Source organism: Rhinoraja longicauda, chromosome 23, assembly GCF_053455715.1.
Source record: "Rhinoraja longicauda isolate Sanriku21f chromosome 23, sRhiLon1.1, whole genome shotgun sequence".
NCBI lineage: Eukaryota > Metazoa > Chordata > Chondrichthyes > Rajiformes > Arhynchobatidae > Rhinoraja > Rhinoraja longicauda.
In genome coordinates this window covers 27,297,299-27,315,449 of record NC_135975.1, presented here as the reverse complement: position 1 = coordinate 27,315,449, position 18,151 = coordinate 27,297,299, and the positions used below count along the sequence as shown (strand labels likewise).

Below are 18,151 nucleotides of genomic sequence, written 5' to 3'. Positions count from 1 at the left end.
ACCTAAGGTCCCCGTGCCTTGCTCTGATCCCTTGACCAGGCCGCGCACACTGGTTCCCCGTGAGTGGTTCGACCCACTCACCCCCTACGGTTCTAGACACTGGACTTAGATGCAGGAGCGTTTATAATGCAGAAAAATTCCACCAGACCAGATTTGAAAACCAGGGTTTAAATGGAAAAGGCTTTTATTTAGCGCTTGGGACTATTGTCCATGAATACTTATACATTTCTATACGACATATCTATAAAACACATATTGAATCACATGAATACCTTTGACTTATGAATCATAAAACGCACAGTTCTACAAGACATATACACGACTGTAAGATGGGGAACGTACGACACATCGCAAAATTGACCAACACATATTTCTTTACACACCCAACGTTTATTCAAATCACCCTCCCCTCTACACTAAACTATGTCCAGGATATGCAAGATCGGGGTGCATGCTCACCATGGGGCTATTACTGGGGTTACTGGCTGTTCATTTTGCAGTATTTCTCCTCGAGTTGCGTGCCTGTTCCTCTCTCTTGCATCCGTTCTTCTTGCCTGTCTTTTCTTCCTCCAGCATTCGTTTTCTTGCCTGCTTGCGTTCCTTGCAGGTTTTCTTCTAGCTTCAGCTTCTTCTTCCAGTATTTCTTCTTGAGTTTAAAACCCAAAAGTCGTGGCCAGTTATACTATTCTGACCCGTCCTATCTCCTGCCAGATCTTGGAATCTCTTTGTTTAAAAAGATATGTATGAGTTTTCTCTCTGATCTGCGCTTATGTCCGGGGATACCGGGGATGGCCAGACGGTGTTAATTGGTATTTCGTTGCGAGGTGATGGCTTTAACTAGTTTCCCATCACCTACCAGGTAGTTTTCTATGGGCTATTGTGCCCCCTTAACGAGATTAACTGTGTGGGTCGGCTTGGGGCATTGTGAGTATGCTGATGTCAGTGCCCCAGTGTCTGGACTTCGACCTGGTTTCGCAAGCTTCTGCATGGCCAATACCCATCCATTGTTCTGGCCGTGGCTTTGCAGAAACCTAGAGACTGGGCTGTAAGGTTTTTGCTTTTGTGGCTGGTCCCTTGGAAAAAAACGACCGCAGCCTTTCTCCGTTATCAGCCCCAGTCTCCCGTTTAAAATGTCCAAACTGCAGCTCTTTGGTTTTGTGTTGCTTTCAGAATGAGGGAAAACTTCTCAAATCTTACACCAGCAGCTCCAGTGAATGGAGGATGATGGAGTCGCAACCTGCAAGAGCCAAAGGCAGCTTCTTCATTAGCTCACTTGCAGGTGAGATTATTGTACACACTACAGTGTTGTTAGGGCTTAGTTCCCCAGGTTAATTGACTGGAAGAGCAGTCTCGGACTTTGGTTTTGCTCTATTGTGGTTGACGTATTACTGTTATTAATCTATTGCACTATTGATTATTATATATTTATTTATATGTTAAAGTGTTAATGGTTGCAGTTGGTATGAATTTCTTTGTTCTGTTGTCAGTACATACACCAAGTAAACAACTCTTGACTCCAGGGTCCCAAAACTTGCCCTCACACATATGTGGTGCATGCAGTAGTTTCTTCTTCCCAGTGATCTCAGCTCAATGTTTACAGTAGTTCGGTTTATTCATTGTCATGTGTACCAAACAAGCTTTTGTTTGCATGCTATGCAGTCAAAGAAAAGACTATATAAATCAAGCAGCCCAGAGTAAACAGAAAAAGGATAAAGGAACATTTAGTGCAAGATATAACATTGAAGTCCAATAAAGTCTGATTAAAGATAGATGAAAGATATTCGATGAGGTAGATGGGAGGTCAGGACTGCACTCTCGTTGATTTCTTACGGTCTTGGATGGAGCTGTTCCCAGACCATGTTGTGATGCATCCCGATAATATGCTTTCCATGACGCATCTGTGGAGGTTGATGAGTGTTGTTGGCAAACTTCCTACACCTTCCAAGGAAGATACGTTGGGGCACTTTCTTGGCCATTGCTTCATTGTGGCTGGTCCAGAACAAATAGCTGGTGATAATTGTTCCTAGGAACTTGAAACGTTTGATGTTCTCTACTTTGGCAGGTTCAATGTTTACTGGCGTGTGTGTACCGCATCGCTTCCTGAAGTCAATCATTATCTAACTTTGTCTTGCTGACATTGAGGGAGAGGTTGTCTTGGCACCAATTTACGAGATTCCCTATCTCCTTCCAGTATCCCGCCGCGCCCTTATTCGATATCCAGCCCCCGACGGTGGTGTCGTCTGCGAACTTGTAGATTGAGTTGGATTGGTATTTGGCCGCACAGTCGCATGTGTAGTAGGGGCCTGAGAATGTGGTGTAAGTAAAAGACAGTCGCACAGCTGGTACAGTTGCTGCCTCACAGTGCCAAATACCTGAGTTTCATCCTGACCTCGGGTGCTACCTGTGCGGAGTTTGCACGTTCTCCCAGTTTCCGCACGGGTTTATTCCGGGTGCTTGGGTTTCCTCCCACATCCCAAAGATGTGCAGGTTTGTAGGTGAATTGGCCCTCTGTAAATTGCCCCACGTTTGTAGGGAGTGGAAGCAAAAGTGGGACAACGTAGAGCTAGTGTGAACGGGTGATGGATGGCCAGCGTGGGTTTGGTGGGCCGAAGATACAGCCTGTTTCCATGCTGTCTCTCTCAACAAATGCCGCCGGGAGAGGAAGTGTCCAGTTATATAAGCACCCTCTTTCCTCTGTCGATGGGCAGCACTCTAGGGCAGCTGGTCAAGCTGCTGTGTCACACCTCCGGTGACTCAGGTTCAATCCCCACCTCTGGTTCAGCCGACCCGGAAGGGTTGGTAGGTTAAATGGGCCACTCTAAAATGCCTCAACAGTGTGTATGAGTGGCAGAATCCGGGATGAGTTGATGGGAATGTAGGGAAATAAAATGGGATTAATGTAAAACGAGTACAGATGGGTGGTTGATAGCCAGCAAAGACGATGGGCTGAAGGGCCTATTTCAGTGCTGAAATTACTCTGTGTCTGTCTACATGCTACAAGTCTGCTCTTGTACAACATGTTTGGATTTTGCCATCTAGTCGCCAAGTCGCAGGGCCTGGACTTACCATCTCGGAGGCTTCGGCCGTGGGTCCTGCAGACCGCAACATCGGGAGTTCGCAGGTCCCTGGCTGGCGACCGGCTTTCGGGAGTTCCAGCCGTAGCAGCTTCGACTTCCACGAAGCGCGAGGTTTGATCGACCCACTCGCAGGCCCTTCCTCGCCCTGCGTGGCCTGGCCGCGGCACCTTCCATCGCCCGGTGGGGGCTCAGGACCTTCATCGGCCTGCTCGGCTCGGCCCTGGGACTTTCCATCGTCCGGTGGGGGCTTCAAAAGTCGGGAGCCTCGATCGCCTCGTGGCACCACGGGAGAAGAATGAGGAGGAGATAAGACTTTTCTTTGCCTTCCATCACAGTGAGGGTGTGCCTGAAGCAATCACTGTGATGGCTGTTTGTGTTAAAAATTGTAATTGTGTGTCTTGTGTTCTTTATTGTCTACTGCCGGACCCTGACGTGAGAGGACGCTGGCGCTATTTGTTCGCCGCTTCTCCGTCAGGACAGTTCGTTTGTTTGTTTTTATGTCTTGACTGTTTTTGTAAAGCGTCTTTGAGCATCTGGAAAAGCGCTATAAAAAATAAATGTTTGTTATTATTATTATAGTCTCTTGTGGGATAATTTATCAAAGATTTCTGACAATCCATTTATAATTTATTAATGCATTCAGTCACTTTTTCAGAAACTTTATGAAATTCAAATTTCTTTCACAAATCTCGTTCACGGTTGTCCTTAATTTATCCTGGTGGTCAATCTGAACAAGACTGTTACTTTTACTCAGGCCATCCTGGAATCATTTGCTTCTGCTTCTCCTCATGCCCTGACGCCACCACATTGAGCACGCCTTTTCACCATTGGTTGCCCTTCTCCCGCCTTATTTAGCTCCATTTTATTTTCTTCCAGAACTAAATTAAAGAGCGTCAAAGGTTGCTGGGAGAAGGCGAGAGAATGGGGTTGAGAGGGAAAGATAGATTGACCATGATCTAATGGCAGAGTGGCCTATTTCTGCCCCTATGCCTTACGGTCTAAGGTCAAAGACATCCCCTGACTCTCAGTCTGAAGAAGGGTGTCGACCCGAAGCATCACCCATTCCTTCTCTCCAGAGATGCTGTCTGTCCCGCTGAGTTATTCCAGCATTTTTAGGTCTAAATTGATTTTGGGTGAATTTAAAACAAATTGATTTTGGAAACAATTCCACGATGATCTTATTGCGGGGGTCAAGAATTTTAACAATTCACCACCTTTTCCTTCATTGCCATTTTAATTTGGCTTATTCTACACCCCTGCCCCCCATCCTCTCTGATAGTTACTGAAGCTTCAAACTCTTCGTGTTCATTTTGATGGCTCCTTCCAGTTTTACTTGAGTTTGAAGAAGGGTCCTGACCTGAAATGTCACCTACCCATGTTCTCCAGTGATGCTGACTGACCTGCTGAGTTACTCCAGCACTTTGTGTCTTTTTTTGCTTCAAGTGTTGTCCCTTATTTTTCTTTCTAATTACTTTTTAAATTATTGACATAATTACTTAATTATAGAACAATATCTTGTTTTTCACTATTTTGTAGTCTCTTTATTCTTCCACCACACACTTCCTCACCATATCTTCTGGCTAAAGCTTCAAATTATGGTCTCACCCTCTCTGGACTTCAGCCGCCCTGTGTCGTCTTAAGGTCTTAAGTCAAAGCTTGAACCCTTGTATCTTAAAAATCTTATTTCACTAGTTATTATGAAATTAGCAAAATAAGAGGCACATCGCTTCTGAAAATGAACAGACTTTTCTTCACATCAAAACACAAAGTCCTGGAAGAACTCAGCAGGTCAGTCGGCATCTGTGGTGTTTCATGTCGGGACCCTTCTGAAGAACCACCATCTGAACCACCAATGTCACCAGCATTCCCTCCACAGATGCTGCCTGACTGGCTGAGTTCCTCCGGCACTTTTTGTTTTGCTCCAGAACTGTGGTGAATTGTGGTGCCTTCTTGGGAAAACAGAGCAATTTTTCGAGGACAGGGCCTGCAGGATAATGAAGCATGGAAACGTGGGGATTGCAGCATCTGCAGTTCCATGTGTTTCAGATTTTTAACACCTACTGCCTTTACAAGCACTAGTTAGTTTACCGTTTGCAATAGACAGTCATGGCCTGTGTAGAAAAAAAAGTAGTTCATAATCATAGGAGCATCTCGGCATTTATCAAATCAAACAAAGTACCTGGCAAAAATATAAACTGTGAAGTGTATCGCAGTCTCATAACAGAAGTCACAGGGGAAAAATACTGCCTTAGAAGCGATGCGAAGTTTTGCTTTTGGTAACTCTGTCAGTGCAATATCCAGTTTCCTACCATTGTTTTCGTTGGGGAAATTAGCACTGTGCAGTTTTTTTTTAATCTGATACCATCATTTTGGCACCGGATGGCCCGCGTTTCCATGCTTAATGATCCCGCAGTTCCTGTCCTCTATAAATTGCTCTGTTTTCCCAAGAAGACACTGCTGTTCTTGGAACCATCCCCCGCCCACAATCCCCGAACATGCTGATATGACATTGTAGTGAACTCGGTTTCATTGTGGACCCTGGTCATTCTTCGCCGTGGGAGCCAAGGTGACTGCAGCTCGCACTCTGTGTAGGAATGAGGGGGGCACTTTAAATGGGAGAACATTTACACATATCTCAAAGCACAGACCTGGAAGTCAGGAGAGAAATGAACAGGACTACTTGCGACGATTTATTATTGGGAAGGGGATTGTCAACGACATTGCCTGTCCTTGGGGAGATGTTGAATGGTGTTTTGCTAACTGTATGTGTCTGGGCTTTCTACAGATGGTGAGCCGTTACCTGCCAGTGCTCCTGGTCTCTGCCTTCATCACCCTCACACAAGGTACAGTGGGCAGTTCAACTCTTGAAACTGAAGGGTAGTGTGGGTTAAATCTTAGTGGGCGACGCTGTAAAATCTAGCTTTTGGGTACGGGGCGTACTGGTGGTGATTTACTCCAAGAACTGTTCAACTTGCAACAGACGTCTTCTGACGTTCATAAGTTATAGGAACAGAATTAGGCCATTCGGCCCATCCAGTCTACTCCGCCATTCGATCAGTCTTGCAGGGGTTGGGGACGGGACTGGGGGGAGCTAGCTCCGGTGGAGGGGGAAGGCGAGCGAGCGGCTGGAAGTGAATGCTTTGCACCTTCTTGTGTCCTTTGAGCAGAGCAGGAGGAAGCTTCGGTGGCCCAGGACCGGGTCGGGCGGAGTCAGAGCGCTCGATGCAGCCTCTTCGGAGAATACCGCGTCCACACCTTTGACGGCGACTTCTACGAGTTTCCAGGGCAGTGCAGTTACAAGTTGGCCGGCGACTGCGTGAAAAACTCTTTCTCGCTCTTAGGTACCTTCAACCTTGCATTCATTGTATGAGACTTTATTCATGAGTGTGACTTCCAGCCGTTTGATCGGTGAAGTGTCCCGTGTGTTTCAGGTAACTACCAGACTGGGAAACGGAAAAGTATTTCTTTGTTTCTGGGCGAATTCTTTGAGGTCACCCTTACTGTAAAAGGAGAAGCGTCTATACGGAACAAAAGGTAAGTTTGTATATATTGTTCACTTCGAATAAAGTTTATTTTAATTTTTGTTTAGGAAGGGCAGCCAATTACTATTCGCTTGACAGTTTTTCAAATTAAATTTACGGCTGCAAAAATGCATGATTTTACAACAAAGCGACGTTGTTATATCTCCGGGAAAGTGTGGCCAGAATCGAAATGGGGTGCCACGGGTGGCAGTGGTAGGGCTTACTGCTTTACAGAGTTTGTAGGTTCTCCCCGTGACCTGTGTGGGAGGTAAAATCTCTCCAAAGGGACAAGCAACTGATGTGTAAACTGAATTGAAGTAAACGAAACTGTCCGCCCATTGTCACTCTCCGTTAACTTCAAAACTAACTGCACGGCCGATCTGTGGGTTAATTTGAGGTTTCTCCTTTGCAGATGCTGAATGTGGAGACAAGGAACTACAGATGCTGGTTTATCGAAATTTGAGGAAGGATATTCTTGCTATTGAGGGAGTGCAGCATAGGTTTACTAGGTTAATTCCCGGAATGGCGGGACTGTCATATGTTGAAAGACTGGAGCGACTAGGCTTGTATACACTGGAATTTAGAAGGATGAGAGGGGATCTTATCGAAACGTATATAGGATTATTAAGGGGTTGGACACGTTAGAGGCAGGAAACACGTTCCCAATGTTGGGGGAGTCCAGAACCAGGGGCCACAGTTTATGAATAAGGGGTAGGCCATTTAGAACGGAGATGAGGAAAAACTTTTTCAGTCAGAGAGTTGTGAATCTGTAGAATTCTCTCCCTCAGAGGGCAGTGGAGGCCAATTCTCTGAATGCATTCAAGAGAGAGCTAGATAGAGCTCTTAAGGATAGCGGAGTCAGGGGGCATGGGGAGAAAGCAGGAACGGGGTACTGATTGAGAATGATCAGCCATGATCACATTGAATGGCGGTGCTGGCTCGAAGGGCCGAATGGCCTACTCCTGCACCTATTGTCTATTGTCTATTGACATAAAGTGCTGGAGTAGCCGAACAAGTCATGCAGCCTGACCTGCAGAATTACTCCAGGACTTTGTTCCTTTACTGGATGTAGAGGATTGCAACAGGTCCTCTCCCCAGCTAGAGTGTGGTCCTGACCACTCATCTACCTCATTGCTGACCTTTGAACCATCTTTAATCGGACTTTATTAGACTTTTATGTTACATCTTTACATTAAATGTTGTAACCTTTATCCTTGATCCGTGCCATGTGGATGGCTTGAATGTGTAGTCTTTTCTTTGACTGGATAGCACTCCAAGAAAAGCTTTTTGCTGTACCTTGGTACATGTGCTAATAAACTAAATAAACTAAACTAAACTAAAACTAATTGAAGACTAAACATCTAAACATCGAAGACAAAGCCGAAAAGGGTGCAGAAAAGATTTATGAGGATGTTGCCAGGACTCGAGGGTCTGAGTTATAAGGAGAGCTTGAGCAGACTAGGGGGTCTATTCCTTTGAGCGCAGGAGGACGAGGGGTGATCTTATAGAGGTGTAAAAAATCATGTGGAATAGATCGGGTAGACGTACAGAGTCTCTTGCCTAGAGTAGGGGAATCGAGGAGCAGAGGACATAGGTTTAAGGTGAGCGGGGAATGATTTAATAGGAACCACAAGAGGTGGGTGTATGGAATGAGCTGCCGGAGGAAGTAGTTGAGGCAGGTACTATCGCAATGCTTGAGAAATATTTAGACGGGTACATGGTTAGGTTAGATCTGGAGGGATATGGGCCAAACGCAGCCAGATGTGACTCGTGTTGATCGGGCATGTTGGTCGGTGTGGACATGTTGGTCCGAAGGGCTTGTTTCACCACTGCATGGCTCTTCGACAATGCTCGTGCAGTCTGTAACCCAGTCTATCGGTGTTGACTTCTCTAGGGTTGAGCTGCCGTTCACACTCTATGGCGTGTTTGTCGGGACGGAAGCTGGCTACCTCATCATATCGAGTGATGAACATGGCTTCACCGCCCGGATCGATACCAGCGGGAACGTGGAAGTCATGTTGTCCAAAAAACATTTCAGTCGGACTTGTGGACTCTGCGGCAATTACAACGATTTTCCCCAGGATGACTACATGACTCAAGAAGGTAACGGAGAGAGATTGTCCATGAGTTGTCTGCTGTCAGCTTTTCAAAGATCATGAACAGACGCTAGCCGCTAGTCAAGACGCGCATGCACGGCGAGGTACAGGCACGATGAAAATCTTGCTTGCAGCAGCCTCACAGGCACAGAGACCCAGACAACGCACAGACACATAAATCACACACAAACTGTACATAACAGACACATACATTCTGCAAGGCATTGCAAAGAAAAGGCAAAGACATTAGTGTAAAAAAACAACATTTTTGAAAACAAGATTAGAAAACCATGTCCTCGGTGAGAGGAGGTCCATGGTGTTCCTTTGTCAGGGTGGGATTTGGATTTTACAGGTTAGTTCAAGAACTCGATGGTTGTAGAAGAGTAACTGGTGGTGTTGAATCCGAAGGCCTCTCTGTACCTTCTGCCCAACAGTAGCAGTGAGAAGAGGGCACGGCCCAGGTGGTGGAGCCCCTTGTGGATAGATGCCGCCTTCCTGAGGCAGCGCCTGGTGGAGATGCTTACATGCTGTGCCCGTGATGGACTGGGCTGAGTCCACCACTCACTGAGCCAACCTTGTATTCTTGTGCAGTAGAATTTACCCCAATGACACTGGGACTCTTAAAATAAGTCTTCTACAGTGCAGTTTGGACAGAAGCGGGTTGGAGTTGGGGAGGTCCTGATTCTCGGATGATTAAAACGATTGTTATTTTCCTCTCAGGTTTCCAGGTGGAGAGCAGCTATGATTTTGCCAATTCTTGGTCACTGGGAAGTGCTGAGGAGTTATGCAGCAGAGTGTCCCCTCCCAGTAAAACCTGCAGCCTGTCCTCAGAAGCAATGGAAAAGGTGAGTTCCGAAGGTTTACAAGCACCCTCTCTATAATAATGTTGAATAATTACCAAAGATAGGAGAGAGCCCAGTTGGAATAAGCAATTTGTCATAGGTTCATAAGTTCTAGGAGCAGAATTAGGCCATTCGGCCCATCAAGTCTACTCCGCTGTTCAATCATGGCTGATTTATCTTTCCCTCTCAACCTCCCTTCTCCCCCTAACCCCAGTGTCTCCCACTAGTGAAAACATCCTCTCTACATTCACTCTATCCAGGCCTTTCACTATTCAGTAAGTTTCAATGATTGTCCCCAGTCATCCTTCTAAACTCCAACGAGTACTGGCCCAGTCCCTTCAAACCCCCTTCAAACGCAAACCAATCATTCCTGGGATCATTCTCGTAAATGATCCTGATTTAGTCTCATCAGGAAAGGTTGGAAAGAGACACAAAGAACTGCAGATGCTAGAATCTTGAGCAAAACACAAAGTGCTGGAGTAACACAACAGGTCAGGCAGCAGATAGACACAAAAAGCTAGAGTAACTCAGCGGGTCAGACAACACTCTGGAGAAAAGGAATGTGACGTTTTTAGTGGAGACACTTCTTCAGACCACACCAGGCCTACAGTATTAAAATTTGAAGAAGGTCAGGTACTGTAGCATCTGTGTGGAGGGAATAGACAGACAACATTTTGGGTCAAGATCCTTCTACACACTTGACTTCAACGGAAAGGTTGGACAAGCTAGGCTCGTGTCTGCTGGCTTCAGAAAACTGAGCGGTTGAACCACTAAACAGTGGGACCTTCACCAGTCGGGATGTTTAGAAGATGTTTCCTGCACTGGGAAAATTTAGATTTAAAGGTAATTGTTTAAGAATGTAGTCCACATTTAAGACCAAGAAGAGACCTTTTACTCTGAGAGAGAGGGCTATGATTCATAAAGTCATTGAGTCACGCAGTACAGAAACAAGTCCTTCGACCCAACTTAGCCTTGCCAACCAAAATGCCCCATCTACACTAATCCCAATAGCTCGTGTTTGGTCCATATCCCTCTAAACCTTCACAATCTTTCCCCTTCTTCAGTCTGAAGAAGGGTCTCGACCCAAAACGTCACCCATTCCTTCTCTCCTGAGATGCTGCCTGACCTGCTGAGTTACTCCAGCATTTTGTGAATAAATACCTTCCCTATTCAAGTACTTGTCCAAAAGACTTTTAAATGTTGTGACAGTACCTGCCTCATCTACCTTCTCTGGCAGCTCATTCCATGTACCCACCACCCTCTGTGTGAAAAAGTTGACCTTTAGGTTCCTTTTGAATCTTTCCCCTCTCACCCTAAACCTATGTCTTCTTTTCTTTGATTTCCCTAACCTGGGAAAAAGATTCTGTGCATCTACCATATCTATTCCCCTCATGATTTTATACACTTCTATATGATCCCTCAGCCTCCTGCGCTCCAACGAATAAAGTCCAAGCCTGACCAACCTCTCCCTAGATGTGAAGCCCTTGAACCTTTGTGAGAACAAAAGGGGTGAATTGGAGGGCCAGGATAGATAAGAGGAGAGACTCAGGGATAAAGTGGGGTGCCGGTTACATGGAATTTGAGAATCCAATGTTCATGCCATTGGGTTGGCTTGTAGTTTACATGGGTTGTGAATGGTTATCATGAGTAGCTTAGTTTAGTTTAGTTTTGTTATCAGAAACAGCACGGAAACTGACCCTTCGGCCCAACCAGCGATTCCCATGCACTAACACTATCCTGCATACTTGGGCAAATTTACGATCAGCCTACAAACGTGTACGTCTTTGGAATGCGGGAGGAAAACGGAGATCCCAGAGTAAACCCAGGCAGGTCACAGGGAGAACATACAAACTCCATACAGACAAGCACCTGTCGTCAAGATCAATAGACAATAGACAATAGGTGCAGGAGGAGGCCATTCGGCCCTTCGAGCCAGCGCCGCCATTCAATGTGATCATGGCTGATCATTCTCAATCAGTACCCCGTTCCTGCCTTCTCCCCATACCCCCTGACTCCGCTATCCTTAAGAGCTCTATCCAGCTCTCTCTTGAATGCATTCAGAGAATTGGCCCCCCACTGCCTTCTGAGGCAGAGAATTCCACAGATTCACAACTCTCTGACTGAAAAAGTTTTTCCTCATCTCAGTTCTAAATGGCCTACCCCTTATTCTTAAACTGTGGCCCCTTGTTCTGGACTTCCCCAACATTGGGAACATGTTTCCTACCTCTAACGTGTCCAACCCCTTAATAATCTTATATGTTTCGATAAGATCTCCTCTCATCCTTCTAAGTTCCAGTGTTCGAACCCGGGTCTCTGGTGCTGTAAGGTAGCAACTCTACCGCTGCGCCACTGTGCTGCTCTGTCTGGGTGGGAATGTGGAGTTGTGGTTATAGTCATGCCAATCATGATTTTGTTGGATGGTAGAGCAGGTTTGAGGAGCTGGGTAGACAACCCTTCCTCCTTATCTGCATGCTATTATGCGCTTGTTGGATTTTAGACACGGAACATTGTCCTTCATTTCTCTTCACACGTTCAATACAAAACAAATATGGAACTTAATGGATGCAATGAAAGGTGCATATGCGAAAGTGAGGCACATATAGAGAAATAATTTGAAACCACGCTTACTTGAAATAAACTTTTATTTGATTGCAGAACATGATGGGAAAGTGCAAAATGCTCAAAACGGACCAGATATTCAGGGCGTGTAACGCTGTTGTGGATCCAGAGACCTTCATCGCGAGTTGTGAGGATGACATTTGTCACTGCAAAGGAAAGAATTGTCACTGCCAAGCATTCCTGGAGTACGCCAGGTCTTGTGCTCATCAGGGCACAGTCCTCAAAGACTGGACTCGAGAAAGCGATTGCTGTAAGTTCGGAAACGATCGCCTGTTCTCTATGTATCTTCCCACAACAATGTAATTGTTAACTGGAAAAAAAGACACAAAGTGCTGGAGTAACTCAGCGGGCCGGCCAGCATCCCTGGAGGGCGTGGATAGGTGATGTTTTGGGTTGAGAACCTTCTTCAGATTCCTTCCAGATCCTTCCCTGTTTCTACTTAATTACTAACTAATCAGTCCTAACAAAATATTATTTTAATATAACAAACGGTGAATGTTTGTTCTTTAGAATCCAGTATAATTTAATATTTTATATTTTGAATTGGCATTTATATTTACCTTTACTCTGTATGCTATAAATAAGTTATTTTTAAAGGTTGGTTGATTTGAATAACAATGATATTTTATTCGCCATCAATTGGAAAGTAAAGACAGTAAAGTAGATCAGAAGATTCAGATTATTCCCATTTGTCACATCAAACCATTTTGAATTGTTAGTGTCTGGGTTCTACCCTGACTATCTATTTATTTATTTATTAAAAAAATTATCACAATTTTTTTTAAATCCTGCCAACTCTGTCAACAATACATTCGACCCCCCGCGACGACCGGTGTTCACGGAAGGCCTCCAGATTCCCCGTGGACACCGCGTGTTCCCTCTCCAGGGACACGCGGGCAAGGACGTAAGCCCGGAAGAGGGGCAATCTACCCTGACTATGGGTGCTTTCTCTCGGGAGTTTCTACGTTCTCCCTGTGACCTGCATGAGTTTCCTCTGGGATCTCCGGTTTCTTCCCACATTCCAAAGAAGTACAGGTTTGTAAAAAATTATCCCTAGCATAGGATAGCGTTAGTGTGATGGCATTGGTGGTTGGTGCGGGACCGGTGGGCCGAAGGGCCTGTTTCCGCACTGTGTCTCTAAAGTAAAGTAAAGTAAAGTAAACTAAACTAAACTAAACCAAACTAAATGGGCGGGCGGCACGGTGGCACAACGGTAGAGTTGCTGCCTTACAGCGAATGCAGCGCCGGAGACTCAGGTTCGATCCTGACTACGGGTGCTGTACTGTAAGGAGTTTGTACGTTCTCCCCGTGACCTGCGTGGGTTTTCTCCAAGATCTTCGGTTTCCTCCCACACTCCAAAGACGTACAGGTATGTAGGTTAATTGACTGGTTAAAATGTAAAAAATTGTGCCTAGTGTGTGTAGGATAGTGTTAATGTGCGGGGATCGCTGGGCGGTGCGGACTTGGTGGGCCGAAAAGGCCTGTTTCCGCGCTGTATCTGAAATATGAAATAAAATATGAAATAAACAAAACTAAAAACAACGGTACTGTTGCCAGTAAATATTACATGCTGCATTTATTCTCACAGTAAATGAGTCCCATAGAAGGTAAATATATTGTGTAAGACTGGAGGACTTTGGCTATGATTTGAAGGGTCTCCTTCCTGCATTCTGCTGCATTGGGAGCCTGCTAGACATTATGATGTATTGGCTTCCCAATTCCCAGTCAGCCATGGGCAGATTACGGGCAGAGGTGTAGTGTGTCCAGATGTATTTTACTTGTACCGTTTTACACAAGGACTTTTTTTTATTTAACTAGCTCTGAAGTGTCCGGCCAGGATGGAATATCGCACCTGTGTGCCGCCCTGCGCCCAAACATGCAAGAGTTTAAACATCAATCATCTGTGCCACAACCAGTGCAGGGATGGCTGCACTTGTGGAGGTATTAGTTCATGCTTATATCAGATGTTCAGCCACTTGTGAAGCCTGAGGTATCTGCGTTTTATGACACTGGTTTTATGTGTGGATTTCAGGTGGGAAGATGCTCGATGGAGACACCTGTGTGGCCTCTTCCGACTGCTCCTGCATGCACATGGGGAAGAAGTATCCGACTGGCTCCAGTGTCTCCCAGGGCTGCCATGAATGGTTAGTGCTGAAGCTAATGTCTACAATGACCACCATGGTAAGCTTGGTCATGGGGTGCACCAGGCCAGCAGGTGGATGTTCCAATCAAGCATTACTGATCACTGAAAACAGGCCCAAGGCCCACCCTCTTTCCCTGCACGTTGTATTAGTCCTGATGCCAGCTATTCTGTAGCTCCCTGCTCTTCCACTCTCGTGCCTCTGCTCACACTACTATGATTCATGCTAGTCTGTATCCCATGTAGGAAGGAACTGCAGATGCTGGTTTACACCGATGATAGTCACAAAATGCTGGAGTCAGGCAGCATCTCTGGATAGAAGGAATGGGTGATGTTTCGGGTCGAGACCCTTCTTCATACCCAAGTATTTAGTTTAGCATTTGGAGATACAACATGTAAACCGACCCTTCTGCCCACCAAATCCATGCCGAACATCAATCATATCCACTCCCTATGCTTATATTTAAGAAATATGTATTTTACTTTCCTTATTCAACTTACGTAAGTGACTATATACCTAAATGTCATAATATAACTTACATATCCACCCAAAATCATTGATTATATATTGAAAAGTCTATAATTGATTGGTTAGTGGTCTTTAAAAGGGGACTTCTGCAAATAATTTTCTCCAGATAAATTTGTTTCAGCAATAGTTCAATAGTTTAATTGTTCGATGTTCCTTTATTGTCACATATACCCTGAGGTACAGTGAAATTTGATTTTACCACACAGTCATACCAAATAAAGCAAAGATACAAGATTACATAAAGATTAAACATAAACAGTCACCACACCTCCCTAGGGCAGTCAGCATAAGCAGAGGCCCACATTGAATGTCCGGGTAAAACACACGCTCTTCACTGTGAGGTGACCAGAGTTGCAACGACCACTTGTCGTTCTCTCTGCAGTCCCTGTCCGCCCGAACAGTCAGAAAGCTGTCTGTACCCGCACCAGACTCCAGGAGTGGGAGCTCCCGCATTGGGGCGATCGAAGCTCCCACGATCGGGGCGGTCAAGGCTCCTGCAGTTGGAGCTCCCAAAGCCGATCCCTAACAAAGGGACCGCCAACTCCACGTTGCTAGGCCACAGTGCGGACGGAGATACGACACGGAACAAGTCACATCTCCGTCAAGGAAAGAGATTAAAAAAAGTTTCCCCCACCCCCCACATAGTACAAAGACAAAAGATTAACTAAACCATACAAATAAAATGGACTAAAAACAAAGAAGACAGGCTGTTGGCGAGGATGCCACGCACGGCGCCACCTGGTGGAGCAGTGTAGTCACTAACCGTGCATTTTGATGTTTCAATTCTGATAATGTCTGATTATCTGATTTTATCATGAGTTTCCTCTGTGCCTTAATTTAGTATACAGCAGAGTAGTAACGTTCCTTTAACTTTACGCCTATTTTTTCCACATATCGTTTAGAGGTGGAACTGCGGAATGGATGCCGGGATACAAAGTCATAGTCATACAGAGTGATACAGAGTGATACAGTGTGAAAACAGGCTCTTTGGCCCAACTTGTCCCAGCTACACTTGTCACACCTTTCTGCACTTGGTCCAAATCCCTCCAACCTGTCCTACCCATGTACCTGTCTAAATGCTTCTTAAACGTTGCAATAGTCCCAGCCTCAACTACCTCCTCTGGCAGCTCGTTCCATACACCGACCACCCTTTGTGTGAGAAAGTTACCCCTCAGATTCCTATTAAATCTTTTCTCCTTCACCTTAAACCTATGTCCTCTGGTCCTCGATTCACTTACTCTGGGCAAGAGGTCCTGTGCATCTACCCGTTCTATTCCTCTCATGATTTTATACACCTCTCTAAGATCATCCCTCATCCTCCTGTGCTCCAGGGAATAGAGTCCCAGCCTATTCAACCTCTCAATGTAGCTCACACCCTCCAGTCCTGGCAACATCATAAATCTCCTCTGTTCCCTTTCCAGCTTGACAACATCAAGTATACTGCTCTCTGTTGGTTCTTCCAAAACCCAAATGTTCAACTAAAATCCACCTGGGAATTCCAGTTGGATGACATTTTCAGCACTGGTAGGAAAAGTTGTCCATCGGTTCTGGAAGCTTCCATGTTACGTTTACAATTTTATTTTACAGCATCTGCAGCCAAGGAAAATGGGAGTGTACCGACGAGGATTGTCCAGGTGTGCTTTCTATTTTATCATGAAAGTTGTAACAGCCTGAATGAATTCAGTTGTTGAGAGGCAGTTTTACTCACTCTGTTGTCGCCAAGAGCTTTTTTAGTTTAGTTTCGAGATACAGCGCCGAAACAAGCCCTTCGGCCCACTGAGTCCGCACCGACTCGAGCTCCCTGTACATTAGCACTACCCTACACACACTAGGGACAATTTTACATTTATTCCAAGCCAATTAACCTACAAATCTGTACATCTTTGGAGTGTGGGAGGAACCAAAGATCTCCTCGAAACGAACCCACACAGGTCACAGGAAGAACAAGCAAACTCTGTACAGACAAACAACCATTGTCGAGATTAAACCCGGGTCTCTGGTGCCGCCCTTAGTTCACAATATGAATTTTGAAAGACACATTTGATCTGTTGAGATCAGATGGAGTCAGTAATGGCTTTACAATGAACCCAGAACAGTACAGTAGGAAGAAAAACTGCAGGTGCTGGTTTAAATCGAAGGTAGACACAAAATGCTGGAGTAACTCAGCGGGTCAGGCAGCATCTCTGGAGAGAAGGAATGGGTGACGTTTCGGGTCGAGATCCTTCTTCAGACCCAGGGTCCGAAGAAGGGTCTCGACCCGAAACGTCACCCATTCCTTCTCGCGAGATGCTGCCTGACCTGCTGAGTTACTCCAGCGTTTTGTGTCTACCACAGAACAGTACAGCATAGGAACGGCCCTTTGGCCAACACTGTTTGCGAAAAAGAATATGGAGATTCTAAAATAGTCAGAAGGACACTTTGCACATTTACCAAGAGAAGGCAGGAGCTGGATAGATGTTATATCGACCCAGCATGAACTTGATGGACCGAATGGTCTTGCTCATGGCAAACCTCCTCTGATTCCTTGTGCCTCACCGACCCGGTTGCAATGTCCTTGTACACATCAACAAGTATTGATGTTTGTTCCCTGAATCGGCAGCAAAATGAACAACGTGTCTTTCAGTTGTCTGCCTCACGAAGGCAATGCTGAAATGGATGATCTTCTTGTTAGATGCTTGCATCAATCTACTTGACACTTTTAGAGTCACATAGTCATTGCAGTGTGAAAACAGGCCCAGTGGCCCAGCTTGCCCATGCCGACCAACGTACCCCATCCACACTAATCCCACCTGCCCGTGTTTGGCCCGTATCCTTCTGAACCTTTCTTATCCATGTACCTGTCCGAGTGTCTGTGAAATGTTGTCATCGTACCAGCCTCAACTCTTTCCTCTGCTAACATTTAACTTTCTCGCCATTAGGGGAATGTTTTGTCATTGGGCAATCGCACTTCAAGAGTTTTGATGACAAGTATTTCACGTTTGCGGGGATGTGCCAGTACTTGCTGGCCAAGGACTGTGAGGAGGACACATTTGCAGTCTTCATTGAGAAAGTGCAGGTACAGTTGATCACCACTCTCACTCGATTCAATGCTGAAGGGTGCTTCTCGGCAGTATTCAGTGGTCTGAACTTTCTTCCCTAGTGTGCAGATGATCCGGACGCTGTTTGCATACGATCGGCCACTCTGAGGTTCCAGGAGCTGGAGAACATGACCATTAAACTCAAACATGGCGGCAGAGTTTCAATAAACGGCATGGACATACAACCACCACTAATACAAGGTTTGGACCATTATTATCAATGATTATTACCAATTATTAATCATTATTA

The 18,151-nt window shown here is 45.5% G+C and overlaps 1 protein-coding gene across 2 annotated transcripts in view; it reads left to right on the top strand.

Moving 5' to 3' along the window:
• Window positions 1-1,225: 1,225 nt before the first annotated feature.
• vwf (von Willebrand factor) overlaps window positions 1,226-18,151 on the top strand; it is a 102,136-nt gene continuing 85,210 nt past the window's right edge. Inside the window, exons 1-12 of one of the 2 annotated variants that reach the window (XM_078419903.1) lie at window positions 1,226-1,279; window positions 5,863-5,920; window positions 6,245-6,418; window positions 6,509-6,611; window positions 8,493-8,701; window positions 9,415-9,539; window positions 12,192-12,405; window positions 13,974-14,096; window positions 14,188-14,299; window positions 16,412-16,458; window positions 17,743-17,879; window positions 17,964-18,102. In XM_078419903.1, the coding sequence (XP_078276029.1) occupies window positions 5,863-5,920; window positions 6,245-6,418; window positions 6,509-6,611; window positions 8,493-8,701; window positions 9,415-9,539; window positions 12,192-12,405; window positions 13,974-14,096; window positions 14,188-14,299; window positions 16,412-16,458; window positions 17,743-17,879; window positions 17,964-18,102 (1,441 nt within the window). In that variant the 5' untranslated portion in view covers window positions 1,226-1,279. Of the gene's footprint in view, window positions 1,280-5,549; window positions 5,644-5,862; window positions 5,921-6,244; window positions 6,419-6,508; window positions 6,612-8,492; window positions 8,702-9,414; window positions 9,540-12,191; window positions 12,406-13,973; window positions 14,097-14,187; window positions 14,300-16,411; window positions 16,459-17,742; window positions 17,880-17,963; window positions 18,103-18,151 lie in introns of those variants that run through there. The other variant, XM_078419902.1, reaches the window with a different exon arrangement.